The 26,226-nt window shown below is 43.3% G+C and overlaps 2 protein-coding genes across 2 annotated transcripts in view; one reads left to right on the top strand and one right to left on the bottom strand.

Annotated features, from left to right (window-relative positions):
- The window catches only part of LOC124607286 (UPF0489 protein C5orf22 homolog), a 485,448-nt gene that overhangs the window by 263,452 nt on the left and 195,770 nt on the right, over positions 1-26,226 (top strand). The gene's annotated exons all lie outside the window — the stretch shown is intronic.
- LOC124606127 overlaps positions 13,987-26,226 on the bottom strand; it is an 83,593-nt gene continuing 71,353 nt past the window's right edge. The window contains exon 3 of the mRNA XM_047138092.1: positions 13,987-16,223. Within this exon, the coding sequence (XP_046994048.1) occupies positions 16,131-16,223 (93 nt within the window). The 3' untranslated portion in view covers positions 13,987-16,130. The remainder of the gene's footprint in view (positions 16,224-26,226) is intronic.

The raw sequence follows: 26,226 nt of genomic DNA, 5'->3' as shown, positions 1-26,226 counted from the left end.
AGCTTAACTTAAGCACACGGAAGTATTTCAACTTATTGCTACACGTGGTTTCATTGTGACCATTGGTCACTTCCGAAGATTACTACGATCCCATTAATATTACCTGCCTGACATTTAATTCTCTCCACAAAAGTTCCTTAAATAGAGAAATTATTATTTCAAACTACTCTTAAATATTCCACATGCATACCATGTCTCCACTCTTTTGTCTTTACGGAGCACACCCAAGACAGGTCTTAACAGCACAAGATCCAGCGGCAGAGTGCTGAAACATGGCCGTTCTTCAGGTCCTCTCGCACCTCTGTCGAAGTGGGGGAGCACCTTGCTACCGTATTGGTCAGCCACATTTCAGGCGCTCAAAGCTCAGGTAAATTTCATCTCTTTGGTCCCACCAAAGATGGCCAAAGGATCGTCTCAAAGATGATCATATATTCACATTCACTATCTGCGGTTAGCAGACGACCATACATTCATTCATTTCACAGATCTCACCAAACTGGATGTAGGGATTTATTTTGAGGGAGTGCACATGTGATCAGTTAAATAAATAAATTGTCATTCTTTCCCACACTGGTATCCGGCTTCGCTGTATTAATTGAAATTGAGTTATTTTACAAAAAAATGTTTTGTTCTGACAAAAATAATGAAGTATGTTGTACCTATTTTCAATGTCGGGCAGTACTGTACCCTTTCAACGAGACTCTCATTAATCGAGATAACGGTTATCAACTAAACTCTACTTGGAATCCTGTTATAGAGAAACTTCGTAGTCGACGTAGTTATCTGCATAAAGATGGAAATCGACCTGACACCGATACGCCAGGCTTTCGCAGTGGAGGGCGCGAGGCGCAGCGCACGGAGCCGTTATGAACGCGCACGCTGAGCAGCGCATGCGCAATGTCACCTCAGAAGGCTTTAAATAAAGGAGCTCAGCGCTTACTCCCCAGTACTACTACACTGCACTCACCTGAAGATGGCCAGAAGACTCTCCGCCGAAATATCGTGGCAGGACGTTACTGATATCCGCAGTTCTCCCGTGTTTTTATGGAACAATCATTTACATGTATTGTAAACAGTAACAATCCTATCACACTTCCTTGGGGGTACTGCGGAAATTACCTGTTGAGTTCAATCTGCAAGGAAGTCTTGAATCCAGTCGTGAATCTGCTCCTATACTCCATAAGCTCCTTTTTTTTCACTAAATGACAGTGCAGGACGGTGTGAAATGCCTTCCTGAAGTCAAGGAGGGCGGCATCAACATGAGCGCCGTTGTCTTCGGCGCTTCGGGTCTCATGAAAGAAAAGAGCGAGCTGAGCTTCGCAGGATCTTCTTTTGTGGAATCCATGTCGATTTTTATTTAGGAGATTTTCATTCTCCAAAAACGTCATAATTCTTGAGCTTAAAATACGTTCCAAAATTCTACATCAGATTGACGTCAACGATATAGGTCTGTAATTGTGTACAGCTTTCTACGGCCCTTCTTAAAAACTTGCTTGAGCGCTCTACAATAAATTACTGCTAGAAGGGAAGCAAGTTCTTTAGCATAATCTTCGCGTAATCTTATAGGTATCTCATTTGGTCCTGAAGCCGTTCCACTACTAACTGACTGTAGCGGTTTTTCTATTCCGCGATCGGTTATTCTTATGTTCGATGCGACTACACGTAGAAAACCAAGAGTTGCAGCCTCCTTTGACGTGGCCAAACGACAACTCTTGACGCAGAAGTAGCGCCTCAGACGAATTTTGGTTCTTTGTACGGTACCAATGGACGTATGCTAGTGTGGAGTCTCCAAGATAGGAGAACGTTGTCACATTGATTTTATATGAGTACAGCACCTGGTGTGATGATATGCTTTGAGATCAAGTACACAATACGATCACTTCTGGTTCTCACAGCCAGTGCTTTGCACGGTAGCTGTTACATTTCTGATGTGTTATGGCCAGTGGCTTTGATCTCCGGGGTCTCCATCCCGTTATCTTTCAACAACATAATGCAACGCCCGAAGTATTCTGACCTTCCTCGACAGAAGACGTGTTCAACTATTGCCCTGGTCAGTACGTTCTCCTGATCTCCCAACCGCTAAAATCATAGGGTTATAGACTGTCGAGAAACTGGCTCGACACCACTGACCAGCCACTAAGATTAATGGTGTGACAGAGAGTTGAAGCAGCACGGTAAGAGCCAGACAACGTATTACTTCCTCCCACATACATCTCGTAAAATGACCACGATAATTAAATTCAAGAAATTGGAGGTAACGTAGAGGCTTACCGAGAGTCATTCTCCTCGCAAACCATTCGCGCGTGGGACAGGGAAAGGAGGATTAGTTAGTGGTACTAGAGGCACCCTCCGCCACGCACCATCAGGTGGCTTGCGAAGTAGTGATGCAGGTGATGTAGATGTAGACGTACTCGTATTAGTCATTCAATCTCATTTCACTCTATGCCCAACCGCGTTGGAACCACTGTTGATGTCAAAGGAGGTGGCTCTGTGTAGAACACTCCGTCTTCAGGCCACGAGTGGCCTACCGGGACCATCCGACCGCCGTGTCATCCTCAGTGGAGGATGCGGATAGGAGGGGTGTGGGGTCAGCACACCGCTCTCCCAGTCGTTATGATGGTATTCTTGACCGAAACCGCTACTATTCGGTCGAGTAGCTCCTCAATTGGCATCACGAGGCTGAGTGCACCCCGAAAAATAGTAACAGCGCATGGGGGCCTGGATGATCACCCATCCAAGTGCCGACCACGCCCGACAGCGCTTAACTTCGGTGACCTCACGGGAACCGGTGTATCCACTTCGGCAAGGCCGTTGCCGTTTCTGTGTAGTACAAGGGTCCGTAAAAATGAAAACGAGTCAAGGGGAGAAATTAAGTAGACTGTTTGTCATTTCAAAAGTAATCGCCATAACGTATAACACATTTATCCCATTGTGAGACAGGACGGTCAGTGCCGCGATGGAAATATGTTTGTCATAGCCTACGGAAATATCACTGTACCCTGGCTTTTACTTCTTCGTCACAAGCAAAGCAACGGTCACAAATGTCTTTCCTTGCGGGATCGAATGTTACGGTAATCGCATGGGGAGAGACCGGTACTGTGTGGAGTATGTGTAAGGGCTTCCCAGCGGAACTTCTGCAGCGTACTCAAAACATCATTGGCAATATGTGCGCGGGCATTTTGTTATCAGGTTGTTACGACTATACTGTAGAAGTCTCGTTGGAAAGCCCTTTCACGTCCTCCTTACACTTCCAATCTCTCCAGATGCAATTTCCATATTTTGGGAGCCCTGAAGAATTAGTGGTCGTCGATTTCCTTCGGAAGAAAGGGTACAATCATGGGTTCATAGTGAACCCGTGGCCCACGAGATGTTGCGACCCTCGACGACCTTGTGATGTCACACTAGGCGCATTCTCCTCCGTACTTCGTGAACGCTCGACTCCATGCAGGGAGCGCTGGAAGTTAATATGTCAGTAAAAAGGTACTCACTAGTGGTCTCAACTTTATCGTGTGCTGTCGAGAGCTTTTGTGCAGTTAGGAATTGTTAAACTCGTCAGCAATAGCTACTCGCTACCAGCCGGAGACTGCTGTTGACACCGGTGAGACCTGTAGTGTCACGTGCTTTGACGTACGCGCCATGGCCTCTCTTTCTCGTGGGCCTCGAGGAAACCACAAACATTTTTCCATTAAGGGAATGATCGTCTTGTCTCACTATGGAGTAAATATATTAGCAGCTATGGCGTATACTTTTGAAATAATATAAAGTTTACTTACTTGTTGTCTGTTTGTTTTTTATTTGACTGCTTCTGCGCTATATGCCGCTAAATGAGGTTAAAATTTAATCGTGTATGCTTCTCATTGTACTTTACATGAGCAATAAGTAAAATTCCTTTATTTGCTATTCATCCTGGCATTCCAATTATGATTGCCAGCAGTATACACTTCTGGAGCGATTTGGGAAGGTAAGAAGAACGGTAAACATCCCTTCCCCCCCCCCCCCCCCCACTCCCAAACGAGGCAGGGTGCAGCAGCTTAACCTCAGTGGCACTGTGTTAACACCGAGCAGACACCTAAAGGGCCCACACCTCCAGCCGGGTTGCAGGAGCCTGCAGGCACTTCTCGGAGCAGCGCGTCGCGATTAATGTCTGGGGCCCATATTTCCGGCAGGCCACTGGGTTAAGTGGGCGCCGCGTTAAACAGGACGTAATTTAATTAGCCCGGGGCGCGCCGCCCACCCTGCACAGAGCTGCGCTACGCCGCGGCGCTCCTTTCGCTGCCATTCAGCCGGCAAACTCACGTAATTACGTCCCCGCCACGGCCCCGGGGAAAGATTAATTCCTAGCCAAAGTTTCGGTTACTTTCCATGAAAAAGGCGAGTTATTCACTCAATTATGTCGTGATCCCAATTGTGTCTCCTCGTCTAATTGTGAATGGCTTCTTTCCACACTCGCTGGAATTTAATCAGAAATCAATCTTATTATATTTGCAGACGGTTCGGAAAAAGACCTGTTTCCCCCCCCCCCCCCTCTCTCTCTCTCTCTCTCTCTCTCTTCTCTCTGGAAGGCAAACTCCCTCGGGATACTGGATGAGAGAACTGTAATTTTGTTTTTTAGTAAATGGAGCGAGAAGGAAGAAACGCCGGCCTGTGGTTGCCCTTTGAGCGGCCGATAACGTCGACTTTTCTCTCTGACATCTCCCGCGCCCCTCGTCGGCTGGCCGGGCCCTCCCTTGTAATTGAAGAGCTGGTTCTCTCCTGAGGAGGACGACACAGACGGTTTCGTTTTAGTTCTCTGTCTGCAGGGGAGATCGGGTGGAAACTCGTTTCATAGAAACGTGTGCTTCTAAACTGATCAGCAGATGGGAATTACTTAGTGTATTCCAGTCGCGTTTCTGTACCCAGTCGGAATCATCAGGGCGCATCTCATGCATGTGTTCACAGATGTTGAATACAAAACAATTAGAAACAACTGACTGACTGTAATTGGCTTGCTGGTGTGCGTTTGCTGCAAATTTATCATTCGTAAGACTCACTAAACTCTTCTTCATCTGCAGACGAATAGCAATACTGGCCTGTGCGAATGGACAGCATCGATAGTACCGGATGATCAAAAAGTCAGCATAAATTTGAAAACTTAATAAACCACGGAATAATGTAGTTAGAGAGGTAAAAATTGACACACATGCTTGGAATGATATGGGGTTGTATTAGAACAAAAAGAAAACAAAGTTCACAAAATGTCCGACAGATGGCGCTGGACAGCAAAACGTCAGTGACTGCGCATGACAGTCTTGTATAAAAGGAGCTGTAATGAGAGAGAGAGAATCAGATGGGCCAGCAGTCGCAGCATGTTAACTTTACCCGACAAGGCGCTTTTAGTGAAGCTGTATTATCAGAATAGGGAATGTGCTAGTTCAGCGTTACGATCCTATCGCCATAGGAAAGGGATTCGAAAGGGTTAAGGTCCGTTGACAAATGCAGCTGTGGTGAGAATGATTTCGAAGTTCGAAGCCACGTGTTGTTTAGACGATAGACCCCGTAGTGGTAGACATAGAGACTGTAGCGAGTTCGTCTATGCACGGGGAAGTCAGCGCTCGTGCAGTCGCACGTCCCACCGGCATTCCATACACTACTGTTTGGTTGGAACTTAACCGTACCCTCCGATGCTATCCGTACAAAATCCATCGGCATCATGAACTGTTACTTGGCTATTTAGTGAAGCGGAGAGCATTTGCGGTGTGGGCGTTTCAAAAGATGGCGGAAGATGACGATTGGTTGGGTAACGTGTTTTGGACCGACGAAGCTCATTTCACGCTCCGAGGGTCTGTCAACGCCCACAACTGCAGAATTTGGGCTACCGAATATCCTAGAACTGTCGTGGAAACTCCATTGCACGACGAGAAAGTCACGGTATGAATTGGATTTACCACATCTACCGTTATCGGTTTTTTTTTCTTCGAGGAAATGCGTGATTCTGGTTTTGTAACTGCTACCGTGACGTGTGAGAGGTACGCCGATATGTTACAGAATCGCATCATCCCCAGCCTGGCTGATAAACACCTGTTGGAACGTACGATGTTTATGCAGAATGGCGCTCCACCCCATATTGCTAGACGCGTGAAAGATCTCTTGCGCGCGTCGTTTGGTGATGATCGTGTGCTCAGCCGCCACTTTCGTCATGCTTGGCCTCCCAGGTCCCCAGACCTCAGTCCGTGCGATTATTGACTTTGGGGTTACCTGAAGTCGCAAGTGTATCGTGATCGACCGACATCTCTAGGGATGCTGAAAGACAACATCCGACGCCAATGCATCACCATAACTCCGGACATGCTTTACAGTGCTGTTCACAACATTATTCCTCGACTACAGCTGTTGTTGAGGAATGATGGTGGACATATTGAGCATGTCTTGCAAAGAACATCGTCTGCTAATTATTGCTATTCTGATTAGATGAAACGCCATCTGTCGGACATTTTTTAACTTTTGTATTTTTTTTTGTTCTAATAAAACCCCATGTCATTCCAAGCATGTGTGTCAATTTGTACCTCTCTATCTACAATATTCCATGATTTATTCATTTTTCAAATTTATACTGACTTTTTGATCACCCGGTATATGTCAGTGTATCTTTTCTTAACTGGTGAGAACGTACTTTCCATGCCAACAAGGAGCATTTGCCGCAACGCCGACTTATGCGGAGCGACCGAGCTCGCCGAGTCAGTCGTGTGCTGGAGTCAGCTGCGACTAGAGTTGTAAAACTACTGTAGGCTACCACAAGTAAGCGCAGACTATGTTCGTTTTCCTAATAGCTTTTGTCAGTTAAGGTCGTTCCCGTGTTACTTGCATGTTGGGTGTGTTGCATACCTAGCGGGTGTTACCTCATAACGATCGCTTTCTTTACGTATGCGAGCAGTGTCTTACTAGATTCGCCTAAAAACTGTAAGAGGTGAACCGCTTAGAAACTGAGTGAGGAAATATAAAGGGCCACGTAAACTACAGAACACTTTTGTTTTACATAGTGCGGCGGTACGCCACATAATGTGATAAAAATGGTATCAAATAACTTCGTAAATATACCATAACTGACGTCGTAACGAAATATAAAATAATCTCTTCTCAGAAGAATAACGAAGACTCTGTAATCAATTAATATGATCTGCGAATGTAACTGCATATCTGTTTGTTTTGCAAAAAGATCTCTCTCTTCTCTTTTGTTTCTTCGTAATGTAAGAAGTTATTTTGTTCAAAAAATGGCTCTAAGCACTATGGGACTTGGCATCTGAGGTCATCAGTCCCCTAGACTTAGAACTACTTAAACCTAAATAACCTAAGGACAGCACACACACCCATGCCCGAGGCAGGATTCGAACCTGCGACCGTAGCAGCAGCGCGGTTCCGGGCTCAAGCGCCTAGAACCACTCGGCTGGCAGCTATTTTGTGACGAGGCACGAAAACGTGTGTTTCATGCAATATATAACCTAAATATAATCAAATATTACTTAAAAGTGTTGTCAGTTTTTGTATGCACCAGGAAGCGGTAAAATTAATTTCTTTGTGCAAATTTTATAGGGTAACATTGGTGCAGAGGTCAGCGCCATTGTTCTAAATGATACGGCCCAGAGACGTAATAAATATCTTAATATTCGATAATTTTGACAAGTAAAAAAATGTAAATGTTGGAGATTTCTCTTGATGGGCGGTTCTTCCTTTGCAACAATAAAAGTAATCAATATTTCCGATATTGGATTATATATGAGTAAACTGAGTTCAGTTAATTTTTTAGATCCTCGCTTGACGAAATCGCGAGAATCTTCTTAGCCTTGCATTTGCACAAAAGTAAAAATAATTCATCAAATCGATATCAATGGAAACGGAAAAGCCGCGTGCCTAGGTCGTCCCGCCGGTTAGACCGTTCGCCTGGTGCAAGTTGTTAGAGTTGATGCCACTTCGGCGACTTGCATGTCGATCGGGATGAAATGACGATCATAAGGACAACACAATACCCAATCCCTGAGCGGAGAGAATCTCCGACACAACCCATATAGGAAAGAAGTTTATATTCCTGAGATGCAGAGATACCGTACTTATTATTCTAGATCTTACATAGGAACATGTAAGAAGTGGCGTCTTTTAGTATAAAAACCCGGTGTTGGAGAAACTAACTGCGAGAAGCACCACAACTGAATCACTGACGTAAATAATTTTCCGGTTGTGAAGCAGGCACAATAACATTAACTTAAACTTTTCATAATATATAAAAACCAATACATAAAGAACCACCAAAATAGTTACCCTCCTGTCCGTTATCTAAGAATAAACAGTATTCATAGCAAAACTGAAACTGTAAATGTTTAATTCCGATTTTATTCGAAGAGTGTTGATTTGTTACGTGCAACAGAGGGGTATTGTAGAAAAGATAAAGAAAACAATACAAATTTATCAAACAGCGCTGGAAAACGCCACTTCCTTGACAAAAAAAAAAGTAAAATAAAAACAAATACTGACCAAACATCGCTTCAGTACTTCGTGTAAATTATATGAAACATTTTTTATTATTGACAAACAACTTTCGCATTTATCAATAGCAATGCGAAACTCTTGCCTTTCTCTGTGATGAAGAACGTTCTGTCGAGTACAAAATAACAATAATAATTATATGCTTTTTTTTCCCATGAACCATGGACCTTGCTGTTGGTGGGGAGGCTTGCGTGCCTCAACGATGCAGATAGCCGTGCCGTAGGTACAACCACAACGGAGAGGTATCTGTTGAGAGGCCAGACAAACGTGCGGTTCCTGAAGAGGGGCAGCAGCTTTTCAGTAGTTGCAGGGGCAGCAGTCTGGATGATTGACTGATCTGGCCTTGTAACATTAACCAAAACGGCCTTGCTGTTGTGGTATTGCGAACGGCTGAAAGCAAGGGGATACTACAGCCGTAATTTTTCCCGAGGGCATGCACTTTACTGTATGGTTAAATGATGATGGCGTCCTCTTGGGTAAAATATTCCGGAGGTAAAATAGTCCGCCATTCGGATCTCCGGGCGGGGACTACTCAAGAGGACGTCATTATCAGGAGAAAGAAAACTGGCGTTCCACGGATCGGAGCGTGGAATGTCAGATCCGTTAATCGGGCAGGTAGGTTAGAAAATTTAAAAAGGGAAATGGATAGGTTAAAGTTAGATATAGTGGGAATTAATGAGGTTCGGTGCCAGGAGGAACTAGACTTTTGGTCAGGTGAATACAGGGTTATAAATACAAAATCAAATAGGGGTAATGCAGGAATAAGTTTAATAATGAATAAAAAAATAGGAGTGCGGGTAAGCTACTTCAAACAGCATAATGAACGTATTATAGTGGCCAAGAAAGACACGAAGCCCATGCCACCTACAGTAGTACAAGTTTATATGCCAACTAGCTCTGCAGATGACGAAGAAATTGAAGAAATGTGTGGTGAAATAAAAGAAATTATTCAGGTAGTGAACGGAGACGAAAATTTAATAGTCATGGGTGACTGGAATTCGTCAGTAGGAAAAGGGAGAGAAGGAAACATAGTAGGTGAATATGGATTGGGGGGAAGAAATGAAAGAGGAAGCCGTCTGTTAGAATTTTGCGCAGAGCATAACTTAATCATAGCTAACACTTGGTTCAAGAATCATAAAAGAAGGTTGTATACATGGAAGAATCCCGGAGATACTAAAAGATATCAGATAGATTATATAATGGTATGACAGAGATTTAGGAACCAGGTTTTAAATTGTAGGACATTTCCAGGGGCAGATGTGGACTCTGACCACAATCTATTGGTTATGAACTGTAGATTGAAACTGAAGAAACTACAAAAACGTGCTAATTTGAGGAGATGGACCTGGATAAACTGACTAAACCAGAGGTTGTACAGAGTTTCAAGGAGAGCATAAGGGAACAATTGACAGAAATGGGGGAAAGAAATACAGTAGAAGACGAATGGGTAGCTCTGAGGGACGAAGTAGTGAAGGCAGCAGAGGATCAAGTAGGTAAAAAGACGAGGGCTAGTAGAAATGCTTGGGTAACAGAAGAAATATTGAATTTAATTGATGAAAGGAGAAAATATAAAAATGCAGTAAATGAAGCAGGCAAAAAGGAATACAAACGTCTCAAAAATGAGATCGACAGGAAGTGCAAAATGGCTAAGCAGGCATGGCTAGAGGACAAATGTAAGGATGTGGAGGCTTATCTCACTAGGGGTAAGGTAGATACAGCCTACAGGAAAATTAAAGAGACCTTTGGAGAAAAGAGAGCCACTTGTATGAATATCAAGAGCTCAGATGGAAACCCAGTTCTAAGCAAAGAAGGGAAAGCAGAAAGGTGGAAGGAGTATATAGAGGATCTATACAAGAGCGATGTACAATATTATGGAAATGGAAGAGGATGTAGATGAAGATGAAATGGAAGATACGATACTGCGTGAAGAGTTTGACAGAGCACTGAAAGACCTGAGTCGAAACAAGGCCCCGGGAGTAGACAACATTCCATTAGAACTACTGACGGCCCTCGGAGAGCCAGTCCTGACAAAACTCTACCATCTGGCGAACAAGATGTACGACACAGGCGAAATACCCTCAGACTTCAAGAAGAATATAATAATTCCAATCCCAAAGAAAGCAGGTGTTGACAGATGTGAAAATTACCGAACTATCAGTTTAATAAGTCACAGCTGAAAAATACTAACACGAACTATTTACAGACGAATGGAAAAACTGGTAGAAGCCGACCTCGGGGAAGATCAGTTTGGATTCCGTAGAAATGTTGGAACACGTGAGGCAATACTGACCTTACGACTTATCTTGGAAGAAAGATTAAGGAAAGGCAAACCTACGTTTCTAGCATTTGTAGACTTAGAGAAAGCTTTTGACAATGTTGACTGGAATATTCTCTTTCAAATTCTGAAGGTGGCAGGGGTAAAATACAGGGTGGGAAAGGCTATTTACAATTTGTACAGAAACCAGATGGCAGTTATAAGAGTCGAGGGGCATGAAAGGGAAGCAGTGGTTGGGAAGGGAGTGAGACAGGGTTGTAGCCTCTCCCCGATGTTATTCAATCTGTATATTGAGCAAGCAGTAATGGAAACAAAAGAAAAATTTGGAGTAGGTATTAAAATCCATGGAGAAGAAATAAAAACTTTGAGGTTTGCCGATGACATTGCAATTCTGTCAGAGACAGCAAAGGACTTGGAAGAGCAGTTGAACGGAATGGACCGTGTCTTGAAAGGAGGGTATAAGATGAACATCAACAAAAGCAAAATGAGGATAATGAAATGTAGTCGAATTAAGTCGGGTGATGCTGAGGGAATTAGATTAGGAAATGAGACACTTAAAGTAGTAAAGGAGTTTTGCTATTTGGGGAGCAAAATAACTGATGATGGTCGAAGTAGAGAGGATATAAACTGTAGACTGGCAATGGCAAGGAAAGCGTTTCTGAAGAAGAGAAATTTGTTAACATCGAGTATAGATTTAAGTGTCAAGAAGTCGTTTCTGAAAGTATTTGTATGGAGTGTAGCCATGTATGGAAGTGAAACATGGACAATAAATAGTTTGGACAAGAAGAGAATAGAAGCTTTCGAAATGTGGTGCTACAGAAGAATGTTGAAGATTAGGTGGGTAGACCACATAACTAATGAGGAGGTATTGAATAGGATTGGGGAGAAGAGAAGTTTGTGGCACAACTTGACTAGAAGAAGGGATCGGTTGGTAGGACATGTTCTGAGACATCAAGGGATCATAAATTTAGCATTGGAGGGCAGCGTGGAGGGTAAAAATCGTAGAGGGAGACCAAGAGATGAATGCACTAAGCAGATTCAGAAGGATGTAGGTTGCAGTAGGTACTGGAAGATGAAGGAGCTTGCACAGGATAGATTAGCATGGAGAGCTGCATCAAACCAGTCTCAGGACTGAAGACCACAACAACAACAACACAATGTTTGTGTATGTGAACCGTACTTCCATCAAAAGTAATTGCTGTGTAACATAAAAGCGAAAAGTTATGCGATGAACTAATTTTTATTATTTATAAAATGCAGTTTATGTTCTTAAGGATATAAAAATACAATGGACTAACACTGAATGATGTGCGGTTCTAATTGCGTGCAAAATAAATGAAGAAATAAATAAAACAAAAGGCAAAGAGAAGTCGCCAGTTCCCATTTTCTCTCTTAAACGATCATTTATGTTTCTTTCCCTACCAATTCTACCAATAGTACCGGTAATCCACCCATGTATTACGTCATTTATGTTGTGTACCAAAACTGCTGAACCATAGTTTCGGTAGAGCGCAACTCTAGTTGTAACACTACCATTGGTGATAGGCTATACGTTGTACATTGCCACATTATTCTTTGTTGTGGCCGAATGAGTAAATTCTTCTTGGCACGTGTCTGATTCCGGTACGTTCCTTCTGTCCAGGCCCGACTGTTACTTTGGTGCAGCGCCTTGAGAAGGAAACTAGACTGAGTGGATTAAGTTTTGTGCACGACATCGCAGACTATGAATCCGTTAGTCCAGGACGGTCACGGCAGAAAATTATTCTGTGAGAACTTGTTGCTATCATCACTTCGGATCTCACCCGTAAATTGGCACTGAACATTTACCTTCCTTGTGTGTTTATTGTTTTATCGTTTGTGTAATTGATGGTAGCCAGATCTTGTCTGGATCAGCTGCTAACTGTTGAGTACCGTGTGTAATGTTTAATTTTCTTTTTCTTTCCTTCCAATCTGGTCTTTTATAACTATTGATTTTTCTTGTTATTGTGATAATTTAGGGAGTGCCAAAGCAGAACATAGTTTGAGCAGCATTTAATAAGAAGGACCTTTTTTATATTCTGCTTTTATACGTTATCAGAGCTTATCTTTTTATAGCAAAATATTTCTACTTATTTAAATTGTTGTTTTAACGATTTAAATGCTCTCTCTCCGAGTGTTATACTTCACCACCATTTGTTTTCCTGACTAATTTTATTACTATTCCAATGCTCCAGTGGGCTTTTTATGTCAATGCCTGTGCTTTTAATTATTTGAGAAGTATATATCTGTAATGATCTGAAGTAAAAGTTATTTAATGAATTTAACTAATATCCTATAACAAATGAACTGAGTTTATTAAATCTTATGATTTGTTTCTCAGGAAATTCCATATTGATAAAATTTGCCATTTCTGTAGATTACTCGGCTAGTAAAATTAATCGTGCAGATATCCTGTTTAAGAATTGAGCTTATTCATGGTGTGGTACCTTATCTCTTAAACCCAGCTGCCCGCTGCCTACCCAATATGGTCTCGTCTTTTCGTGTAAACAATTTCTCATACATATTTCCTCGTGCTAGTACGTATTCAGAGCACGTGTCAAGCCATTTCATAATACAATATTCAAGGCAACATTTATCTGTTGATGAATTGCGTCAGAGAAAACCCAGTTTGCCGCCTGTTTCGATACTGTGCGACAAAATGCGATGAATCTGGTATGTTCAGGTGCAGAATTAGCCTGGTTTGGTTAGTCAAAGAGTGGGCATTTTTTGGGGCGTTAGATCATATCATGTAGGCTTTATGGAGAAAGTGGAATTTATACTTATACGGTTACAGTTGTGCGGGTCCAGGTTGGTCTGCAAGACGCCATCTAGTTATGGCAGAGACTTGGGGTGAGTCTGGAAATGTAACTTAATCATTACGGAAGTAAAGTCCACAAAGAAGTTAGGAAAGAAACGTCCTAGACAGGTGGAACTAGGTTCACGGCAACAAACAACCTCTGATGAAGCGCTGCATGCAGGCCACAATGAACTGTATTAGAACATTACAAGAAAATACAAAAATGAGAAATACGTAATAAGTGTTACACTGACCGTGCGACCTGTACAATTATTTCCAAAAAGTTTTGTCGGATGTTCGCATAACTAGATCCACGTTTTCATGTGAACCTAGAATTTTCAGAGAATTTTTTTATTTTGAAATGTTTTATTAAGATGGCAGTTATGGGAAAAATATAACAAATCATTACAAAGACACATTTATTCGGATGACAATGGAAAACAAGAAATATCGAAGACAAGTTGACAACATAACATTTGAAGATGGCTTTGACATACCACACACCAATGTTTTCCACATTTTATGAAGTTTTCTGGGGCATATACGTCCCACAACATACAAGTTATGTACAAATCAGCCGAATTACTCAGATGTGCTGTAATGTTTGGAAACAATGTCTCTGAAATATAAAAAATACAGATAGGTACTTTAGATATTCTTTGAATGGAGAAGAAGGTGATTTGATGTGATTTGCGCGAAACAGACGCACTGTGCCTCTAAACACACGCCGCTTCGTTTGATCGCTCACAGCTTTCTACGTATCCATCCCGTGGTCCGTAGTATTTTTCTCTAAGTTCCGAAAGCACCGCGCTATATCGCAAAAGTAGACGGATATGATATGTAGAGGTCCGAACGCTCAAAACTGCGTATTACTTTAGTGGGACATACGTGTTCCATCGATCACGAAACCCCTATAGATCGCAGTAGAGCTCAGCGAAATATTACCAACAACAGCCACCGAACATTCCTTGGAAGCCCCGATTCTTTACAGTTAAGCGAATAAAAATAGTATGTTCCTTAATTCGCGTGAGATTCAATCATTAATCATTCTTCAGTCATAACCATCGAATAGAAGTGTGAAACATTAATTTCTGTTACGTTTGTAGAGTTATAATAAGAGATACAGAATCACATTCTCTTAGCATGCCGGCTGTATGTAAACCAACTAACGGAATTATTGCAATAATTAACCAGATGAAATAAAACATTTCTCACTAATTTGACAAACTTCTTTCATCATAAAGGCATGAAAAGTGAAAATGGAAAAGGTCCGAAGCGCCATTTTCGTATAAAACGCATTTTACGTGCTATTGTGTTTTCGGTACTCTGTTGAATGTCCCTAGACTTGGTCCAGGTGTCAAACCATGGAGAAAGTCTTTCACACATGCGTTGGTAGACGGCGTGAGCTTTAATACACGTTGATTCTTGCAAAGAAGAAAATAGGAGGCAGCAACTTTATTTACACTAATAGCGCCATTACTGCTTTCGAACCAACGGGTTCATACATGTGACAAAATGGCGCAAATGACTCTGAGCACTATGCAACCTAAAGACATCACACACATCAATGCCCGAGGCAGGATTCGAACCTGCAACCGTAGCGGTCGCTCGGTTCCAGACTGTAGCGCCCAGAACCATACGGCCACTCCTGCCGGCCATATATGTAACATTTGTTATGTTGTTTACGTTAGTTGTTGAAAAAAAAAACAGCTAACAAGTAATGTAAAAAACAACAAATATAAACGTGAACAGTCGTCTGAAGACGAATCTGTCGGTTCGAAACCGGTGACGGCGAAATTTGTGTGATTAAACAGTCCACCACCAGCAGTGGAGGGCTAAACTTTGACAATTACAGTCACTCGTGCTCGCGAAACGTCAGAAAAATCATCAGACGAACGTCGGCCGAAGTACCCGAGACAGAAGCGAAAAGTCAGTTTGTAAACAGCACTGTTAACAGTGACTGGTTGCTGTTTTTTTCTTTGTAAGGATCAACGTGTGTTTCGTACACAGCCACTGTCTCCAAAATGTCAACTTGTAAAAACTTTCTTCTTGGTAATTAGAAAAGGCAGTTTCCTGTTGGCACGCGTAGAATGTTCTTAATAAAGTATTTATTTTACAGTTTGTCTCACAATTTTTTGCGGTGGTGCGGTAAGTAGACTATTCTGTGCTATCAGAATACATTCTCGATTTTTGGATGGAAATCAGTTATGTATAAATTGGGAAATACTGTTTTTTATTTTCCTGACAAATGTGAGAACTCAGAACATTTTCCATTTTCACTCTTCATATAACAAGTTTTAAATAAATGTAACAATGCCGTGTAAAATCGTAATAAATCGTAAAAAGCCAGGCAATGGCTGTAAGATCCACAGGTAAAAAAAGAAAAGAAAGAAAGAACGAAGGGACGGTGTATTACGACATCTTTCCTTTTTTCAACCGCTCATTTAACCAGTACAGCAAAAACACTCCAGTTATTTATATTGCCTGTGTGGATATTGTGTAGCTGTGATGATTCAGGGTACGAGATTATATTGCAGCTTTCTTTTCCATCGGTGCGCTGTTTAACTTCCAACCGACAAAAAACTGTGTGGGTTGAGGCAGCAGGGTGACAGGTGTTACCTGAAACAAACAAGCAGCTTTGGGTAATACAGTTGTATTGGTGCATCTCTATTAGAAATTTTTTTGTTACTTATTTTGTGTACATTTATTATTAGTTTTTATCTATACTTTATGAGTAAAACAGTGGACTGGAAGTCTCCTACATGTTCTGAAGTCAGGATCGTTTGCTCTGAAGTCCCATAAAACCTATTGGTATACTGCACCATCGAGTCAGTTTCCGACGGAAGCGAACAATCGACGTTCGCTCTTATAGCCTTCCCTTTGCCGTTAGCCTTGTATAGGAGGAACAGAGATGAGAATCCTCGCCGAGAATAGCTCGCGTTGCTAAACACCCGTTTCCTGACCTCCTACTTTCACACAGTGCTTTCTCTGCTAAAGGCGCTTACACATCGCAACTTCAATAATTATTCCAAGACTTCGCCAACGACAGTCCTTCATGAAAAATTCCACTGTTAAAACTCTCATTCCCACAGCATCACATGATTTAATTCGACTACATTCTATCACCCTTCTTTTACTTTTGTTTATATTTCTAATACTACCTCTTTTCAGCACACTGTCCCTTTCGTTCATGTGATTTTTCAAGTTCTTTGCCATCTTTGATGGAATTACGATGATATCGCAACCATCAAAGTTTTACTTTTTTCTCCTTGAACTCTAATACACTTTCCGAACTTCTCCTTTGTTTCCTTTACTTCTTGCTCAATTTACACATTGAATAACACCGAGATAATTTACTATTCTTTTCTTGCTCCCTTCCAACTACTGCTTTCCTTTCACGCCCTTTGATTTTTCGAAGCAAACTGTTATTTTCTTCTGGCTCCGTACACAAATGGTTTAACGATGAAAGCTCAAATGCCATACACCGTACAAATTCTTCCGATGTGTATCTACTACAGCTACACCTACATTTATGTACTCTGGAAGCCACGGTACAGTGGAAAGCAGAGTGTACATCGTACCCACACTATCGATTTTAACGGTAAGTTTTATCGAGTGGAAGGATGATTATCAGTTAAGACTTGAATTAAGAATTATATGTGAACTGGAGGTGGAGAGAGGAAGAAAGGAAAGGAAAGGGAGGGGAGTGATCACTGCTGTCAGCTGCAGTGGGACATTACGCGGAATCAGCGGTCACGAGTGAAAATGGGTACCGGGCCGTGATTGGAACGCGGAATCTCCTTCTTGCTAGGCACGTGCGTTTACCACTGCGCCGTCCGGGACGCAGCGTTATCGCAACTATGCGGACTCACGGCCGATCCACATCCCCATCTAGCGCCACTTATCCGCAGTGCCTGTCAATTTCCCCTATATTCAAAATGGCTCTGAGCACTATGGGACTTAACATCTGAGGTCATCAGTCCCCTTGAACTTAGAACTACGTAAACCTAAATAACCTAAAGACATCGCACACATCCATGCCCGAGGCTGGATTCGAACCTGCGACCGCAGCGGTCGCGCGGTTCCGCCTCCGTATTTGCTCACTGAGATTCCCAAAGGATGTCGGACGCATCTGTGCATCCGCATTGAAGAAGGTGGATCCATTACCCAGCTAGGCCAATCAAATTGTAGGAATGCGTGGTACCTGTCCTTTTGGACATGTCCGAATGTAACACGCATTCATATAATTTGAATTAAGAATCTCTGCGCAGAGAAACTTTCACGTAAAATGCTTTATACGGAATCCTCCTCTCTCGCAGGGAGGTATTTGTTGTGGGCTGGCAGGAGAGCCAACCCGTATGAATAGAGGAAGCCGAAAGGCACGCGTTTAAGCTCACGCAGGCTGGTGTGAGGTCTGGAACAGGACAAGGAAATCAGAACCCAGAAAAACGGACGCAGGTGGTGGTAATACTTAACTTTAATCCATTAATGTTGAACGTCGCTCTTGTCTATACATTCTTTACAATATCAGTAGCAACTGATGATGGCGCCTTGCTAGTTCGTAGCAAATGACGTAGCTGAAGGCTATGCTAACTATCGTCTCGGCAAATGAGAGCGTATTTTGTCAGGGAACCATCGCTAGCAAAGTCGGTTGTACAACTGGGGCGAGTCCTAGGAAGTCTCTCTAGACCTGCCGTGTGGCGGCGCTCGGTCTGCAATCACTGACAGTGGCGACACGCGGCTCCGACGTATACTAACGGACCGCGGCCGATTTAAAGGCTACCACCTAGCAAGTGTGGTGTCTGGCGGTGACACCACAGTATTGTTAGTTCGTTATTTAAGCATTTTGCCGCAAGCCAATGTGCGGTGCATGGCAGAGGGTATTCTTTACCACAGGTCGTGATTTTCTGTGTTGTCCAGCTCTAGTACTGAACAAAGGGAAAATGTTTGTTTGTCCTTGTATATGTCCAGATGTTCGTTGGCTTATTCTCATAATCCTTACGCGATGGTGACAGCATAGTGGTCGCATAGTTTTTCTTCATATATAGGTTCTCTAAATTTATTCACTAGGCTTTCGCGAGAGCGAACTCGTCTTTGTTGCAAGGATGCCTTTTCCAGTTACAATTTGTACGGGCTATACCGAACTGTTACGACCCTAGCAGCGAATCTCTGAATTCGTTCAATGTCTGTTGTCGTGACTACTTGATGACTCCAAACACTGCAGCTATACAGTATAATTTTCCTCGCTACCGCCTTGAACAGCTTGATATGTTGACTGATCACTATGAAGGGCGTGGAGGGACCGCGTGCTAGTGTGAAACAACATCATCACCAGAGGTGATGATTGCGAGTCTCCATTTGGCCGGGTGGTCGATCATGCAATTTCCAAATTTGTGAAACATTCGGATGTGATTGTGGCCATTAAGGCACCGGTCGAAGACGTCTGACCACCACCAGCACGTCGTACTCACTTCACAAGTAACATTCTGTGTCTTCCCGTCCCTTTGGTTGGATACTAACATAATCCGGAATAGGGAATTTCAGTCCCATGCGTAGGCTGCTGTCAGCACAACACAAACGGTTGTATATGGAGTGCCGCCGTGATTGAGAAGCATGAACTGTTGATGAATAGCGTCACGGTAGGTTCACTGATGAATCGCCGTTCTGCACTAATCAGGATAACCATCGTCGGCGAGTATGGTCGCAACCTGGGGAGAGGACCCATCCTTCCAATGTTTCGGAGAGACACAGCTATGTTATTCTTGGTCTCATGATGTGGAGAGCCATCGGGTATGGTTTCAGGTCACGGCTAGTAGTGACTTGAAAGCACATCAGTAGGTCACGGACTTCCTGCATCATGCAACTGAAGTCAATCAACAGAGGAAGGTCCACTGGACCTGACGGGATACCAATTCGATTCTACGCAGAGTACGCGAAAGAACTTGCCCCCCTTCTAACAGCCGTGTATCGCAAGTCTCTAGAGAAACTGAAGGTTCCAAATAATTGGAAAAGAGCAGAGGTTGTCCCAGTTTTCAAGAAGGGTCGTCGAGCAGATGCGCAAAACTATAGGCCTATGTCTCTGACATCGATCTGTTGTGGAATTTTAGAACCGCGTATAATGTCATTCCTGGAAACCCAGAATCTACTCTGTAGGAATCAACAAGGATTCCGGAAACAGCGATCGTGTGAGACCCAACTCGCTTTGTTTGTTCATGAGACCCAGAAAATATTACATACAGGCTCCCAGGTAGATGCCATTTTTCTTGAGTTCCGAAAGGCGTTCGATACAGTTGCGCACTGTCTCCTGATAAACAAAGCAAGTGCCTACGGAATATCAGACCAGCTGTGTGGCTGAATTGAAGAGTTTTTAGCAAACAGAACACAGCATGTTGTTCTCAATGGAGAGACGTCTACAGACTTTAAAGTAACATCTGGTGTGCCACAGGGGAGTGTTATGGGACCATTTCTTTTCACAATATATATAAATGACCTAGTAGATAGTGTCGGAAGTTCCATGCGGCTTTCCGCAGATGATGTTGTAGTATACAGAGAAGATGCAGCATTAGAAAATTGCAGCGAAATGCAGGAAGATCTGCAGCGGATAGGCATTTGGTGCAGGGAGTGGCAACTGACCCTTAACATAGACAAATGTAATGTATTGCGAATATATAGAAAGAAGGATCCTTTATTGTATGATTATATGATAGCGGAACAAACACTGGTAGCAGTTACTTCTGTAAAATATCTGGGAGTATGTGTACGGAACGATCTGAAGTGGAATGATCATATAAAATTAATTGTTGGTAAGGCGGGTGCCAGGTTGAGATTCATTGGGAGACTCCTTAGAAAATGTAGTCCATCAACAAAGGAGGTGGCTTACAAAACACTCGTTCGACCTATACTTGAGTATTGCTCATCAGTGTGGGATCCGTACCAGGTCGGGTTGTCAGAGGAGATAGAGAAGATCCAAAGAAGAGCGGCGCGTTTTGTCACAGGGTTACTTGGTAAGCGTGATAGCGTCACGGCGATGTTTAGCAAACTCAAGTGACAGACTCTGCACTCTGCATCGCGGTGTAACTTGCTGTCCAGGTTTCGAGAGGGTGTGTTTCTGGGTGAGATATCGTATATATTGCTTCCCCCTACTTATACCTCCCGAGGAGATCACGAATGTAAAATTAGAGAGATTTGAGCGCGCACGGAGGCTTTCCGGCAGTCGGTCTTCCCGCTAACCATACGCGACTGGAACAGGAAAGGGAGGTAATGACAGTGGCACGTAAAGTGCCCTCCGCCACACAACGTTGGGTGGCTTGCGGAGTATAAATGTAGATGTAGGTGTTACCCCCCTTGCAACAGTAACATGGTGTAATTTTTGAAGAGCGCAATGCTCATCCACACGTGGCAAGTGTATGAAGTACGAGCGATATTCCTAGATCCGTCCCTGCCTGAATGTGGCAGCATCTCGTACATCAAGTCCGCACAGTGCCAGCACTCAGGGTATCACGTACTAGTTGCAACAGCTGTCGACCAGCATGCCTCTGGAAAGGATACAGCGGCTTTATGACACACTTCCTAATCGAATTAGTGCATGCATCCAGGCTAGATGGGGTGGAATGTCATACTCACATTACCAAATACTTTGTAAATTTGGTGTGAGTTTGTAATCGCTGAAATAACCTTTCATACCTTCTCGGTCCTTGAAGTTTTATTCAGTTTCCTTCTCTGCATATAGTCGCTTCACTTTTTGGGCAGACATTGTATATAATTTGTGTGTATGTACGTGTAGATACCGGTAGTCCCACATTTCCTTCTTATGTGTAATGAGGGACAACATTTACGAGGTACACGGCAGCTGGGTTTTCCTACTGAGTCCCACAGGATCGTGCGACCCTCAGCTCGCGGTCGTCTTGTTGTTTTTGGGGTAGGGGCGCTCCGCTTCACCCCCCTACCACCACCCGAGCACATGCGTCGCGTGCTCACGTGCCCACCCACCCACCCCCGCGGGCCGCTTCCCTTACGCCGGCCCGTCACAAAGATGGCGGACATTATTTCTGCGTTCTTTTCTGTGCCCCACCGCCGCCCCGTGGGGGTGACGTGCCTGTCTTTCCACCCTCCGCGCCGCCCCCTTGCTATTTTATTCCTTGATCCCTAATTTCCCGAGCGCAGCTCCCGCCCGTCGGCCCCCCCACTGCTTATTGCCATTCGGCGCAATTCCCCGCCCCGGTCTGTGAGCCGGCGGGCGCGCTACGCACGGAGGGAATCGATCGCGAGTTCGATATCTCGAGCACGGGAGTGGCTGGCCGCCCCACGCACGTCTGCGGCGGCGGGATTGCCTCGCCTCCGATAACTCCATTCTGGCGGCCGTGGCGGCGGCGGGCTCGCGTGCGCGCCTGTTTGTGCTCGGCGCCTGGGGCAAACATTCCTCCCCCCGCCTCCCCCGCCTGCGGGCCCCACGTTCGCAACTTGGGTGATGGAAACTGCTGAATACATTAAAAAAGCAGGGAGGCTGGCGAAATGGTCTGGGGAGGCGCTCTCCTAGCCCGAGGAAGTGCCGGCAGATACAGCCGCAGCGCACGCACCTGCCGAGGCCCTAACAAACGACGTCCATAAACCGACAATGAGACTAATCAGCACTCACATATCTCTGTTATACCTGCCGTAATGTGGACATACCGTGTCTCACCATAAAATATCGAGACGCCTGTTACTGGACGTTAATATGGGGTCTGTCCACACTTCGACTTTATTACCCCTTGAATTCTGCCAGAGGTAGTTTGAATAAGCTGTCTGGATGTATGTGGAGGAATGGCAACCCATTCTTCCTCAAGAGCCGGAAACAGAGAACGTATTGACGTTGGGCATTGGGTTCTGGAGACAAGTCGGCGTTGTAACTCATCCGAAAGGTTCTCAATTGGTTTCAGGTCTTGAGTCTGGGCAGACCAATCCTTTTCAGGAATGTTATTGTCCGTAAACCAGTGCCTCACAGATACTGCTTTATGATAGGATGCTGATACAATCATCGCCCCCGAACTGTTCCTATATTGTACGCAGTATGCAGTACTATAAAATGTGTCCATATCATTCCGCATTTAGCGCTTTCTTGAGCGCAATAAGAGAACCGCACTCTAGCTACGGAAAACATTCCATACGCTAACACCACGTCCTTTGCAGTTTACTGTTGGACTACGCATGGCAGGTGACGTCCGCCAGGTACTCACCAAACCCAAACCCTTCCATCGTATTGTCACAGGGTATAGCATGATTCATCACTCCCAATGAATCTTTACCAGTCATTCAACTTCCATTCGCGTAGCTCTTTAGACTACCTCAAACGAAAAACCTGCCTAGAATATTGCCTAGTGATAGTATTCTCAGTATACAATACCAAGATACATCATCATGGATTTTGGCAGAACAGAGGATGCACCTGACAATTTGTAGAACTACTTACGAAACATGTGTAAAATACAGGGTATCTAGCAAAGGAGTCCCTGATCTTAAAATTAAATATCTCGAAAACTAAGAGCGATAGACGAATGCAAAAAAGGCCTGTTTATTATTAAAGCTGTAAGAATTTTATACACAAGTTACAGAGACTTTTGGAAATAGATGGCGCTGTACGCTGCGCAGGTCGTACAGTATCAGCATGCTTAATTAAACTCGTCCTCTGCAAGCAGTCTTTGCAGTCATATCACAGTCTTTTCTAAATGTCCACCGCTCGCAGTACGGAGGTTCATTTTTGGAACACATCCTACGACCAGCTGAGAGACAGAAGTGAAGACACTTTCTGCAGGACCTGACCATCATTTTGCAGGACAATGCTCAAGCACGAACAATGCAAGCTGTTACTGATTTGTTTGACTGATGAGGCTACTAAGTGCTATACCACTTACAGCGCTCTCCTGACTTAAGCCCTCGTGAGTTCAACTCGATTTCTAAACTGAAGGAAACACTTCACGGCATTCGCTTCACCTGCTACAAATTAGTCGGGCAATAGACGGCGCCGCTCGAACTGTCAACACAACTGGAACTGCTAAGAGTATCCTACGCCTTCCACATCGCTGGCAACGGGTTATACACAATTCTGGTGACTACTTTGAAGGCCAGTAAAACTTTGAAACACTTATCTATTTTGTACGAGCTGTAAATAAATAGTTGTCACTATTAAAGTTCCAACCCTCGTACATGTGGGAACTGTCGTTATCTGGTGGACTTTCATTTACGTCTCTCTTCTCGCCTTGCCTGTGAAGCGTGTTGGTGTATTGGCTCATATTGTATGTTTCATGTTGTTCGCATCCTTGTTGTATTGATAAGATATACCAGAACCAAGATATACGAAACTAGATCGTACCATGAACGCCACTGAAACTAAAGTAGATTTATATTACCCATCATTAATTTCAAAAAACCTAATAACTGACATCCCACCCGTTTTAGATACCATATAATACCATGGCTGCGGTTGATTTTGCAAAGGATCTGAACTGGTGTATCCATTCTATACCGCCATGTTGTTCTCTATAGTGGAGGGGTGTCCGCAGTGTACTTCAAGCAGTGGTACGACACGTACTGTATGTTTACTTCACTTCAGGTCTTAGTGACAGTTAACAGTGTGCTCATCGTTATTATGGATTCAAAAATTCAAATGGTTCAAATGGCTCTGAGCACTATGGGACTTAACATCAATGGTCATCAGTCCCCTAGAACTTAGAACTACTTAAACCTAACTAACCTAAGGACAGCACACAACACCGAGTCATCACGAGGCAGAGAAAATCCCTGACCCCGCCGGCTATTATGGCTTCAATCGTGGAAATATCGATAGGCAAACGTGCTGCAATTACAGGAATCAGACAAGGAGATTTATCTACGCCCCGAATTGCGAAACAATGTGGCATGTCTGGAGGGGGAGTGCAGTACACCGTTCACCGCCAGAAGAATAGTAATAAGGAACTACCACAACTAGGACGATCTTGTTAGACAACTAAAAGTGATGATAAAGTCATCAGAATTATTATTATTAGAAATATGTTTAAAACAGCTGCACAAATTCGCACAGAATTGATAAGAACGAGCAAGAAAAACGTATTTGTTGCAAAAGTAAAGGGAAGTTGACTGATTCCGGCGTAAAACGATGTGTGGCAGTGAGGAAATCCCTTGTGAAGCCCCTATATAAAAAGAAGGCACTCGAGTGGACTAGAAAACATATAATAAGTGGAACGAAGACTAGAATAAAGTATTGTTCACAGATGGATTGAGATTTTTGGTACTAGAAGGAGGATATTTGTTTGTCGATCTGAAGGAGAAAGGATGGCCCAGCCGTGCATTCTTCCTACAGCTTTAAACACGGTGGAATTCTATTTTGGTCTGGGAGTTTTTGCAGGAGATGGAGTTGGTGACATTATAAAAATAGAAGCACAAAAAAAAAAAATGTTCAAATGTGTGTGAAATCTTATGGGACTTAACTGCTAAGGTCATCAGTCCCTAAGCTTACACACTACTTAACCTAAATTATCCTAAGGACGAACACACACACCCATGCCCGGGGGAGGACTCGAACCTCCACCAGGACCAGCCGCACAGTCCATGACTGCAGCGCCTTAGACCGCTCGGCTAGAAGCACTACCAACGCATACTTCAGTATCTTATGATACCATGTGGATTGCACTTAATAGGGAAAGGAAAGGGATCACATTACAAAAGGATAATGCCCCAGAACGTCTGTCGGCGTTCTGTAAGAAATACATTCCTTCGAAGGAAAAATAGTTGGTACTCAAAGATATGACGTGGCTGTCTCAAAGCCCTTACTGTAGCCCTACTGAAATGATCTGGGATAAAGTGAAGGGGCATCCGGAAAATTCACAAAACAAGCAAGGAACATATGTGGAACGTCGTTAAGGATGTGTGGAATCATGTGGACTCGCAATAGCTACGAAACGTATTGACAGCATACCTGACTTTGTGAGGCAGTCGTTAAATCTAAGGGAGGGTACTTTGATGAAAGTAAAATATAATTTTACTGTTTGTATTATATTTAGAAGTATATAATTATATTTTTGGAGAAATAGCCTTTTGTTTGTATTCACATTTGAAATATCAGATAACAGCTGATTGTGAATTGTGGCTATACTGGATATGCTTGTGTACTGTGACTGTGCGAAACAATGATTTATTTGTACTTTCTGCTATCGTCGCTTTTATTTGTTTTATGTTTAATTTAACACAGCGCAATTACAATTACGAAATGATTACAGCAAAAAATAGTTACAACTAGTCAGTTAGTGACACGTTTATTTCTTTGAGTGATAGATGCATACAAACGATGAACCACGAAAACATTATAGAATATCTACAACCATTTTGTAGGGAAGCAACATCCACTGTTACGTACGAAATTATATCGATGTGGGGCCTACTTTTAAAAGTGATGAATAATTACCTTACCGGCTAAATACAATGAGAACATACTGATACTTGAGTGTGTTTCCATGTGTAAGAGCAATGAATGAAAGAACATTTTAGAAGTTCTTTCTTTCACAACCGAGTTACAAACTTCATGTCTCCCGTGAAATGCAGTCTTGCATTATCATTCTTCATTACGAGATTGCAGTGACCGATTCATCTT

Source organism: Schistocerca americana, chromosome 3, assembly GCF_021461395.2.
Source record: "Schistocerca americana isolate TAMUIC-IGC-003095 chromosome 3, iqSchAmer2.1, whole genome shotgun sequence".
Taxonomy (NCBI): domain Eukaryota; kingdom Metazoa; phylum Arthropoda; class Insecta; order Orthoptera; family Acrididae; genus Schistocerca; species Schistocerca americana.
The sequence above is the reverse complement of the archived record's forward strand: the minus strand, read 5'-3'. Positions and strand labels throughout refer to the sequence as shown.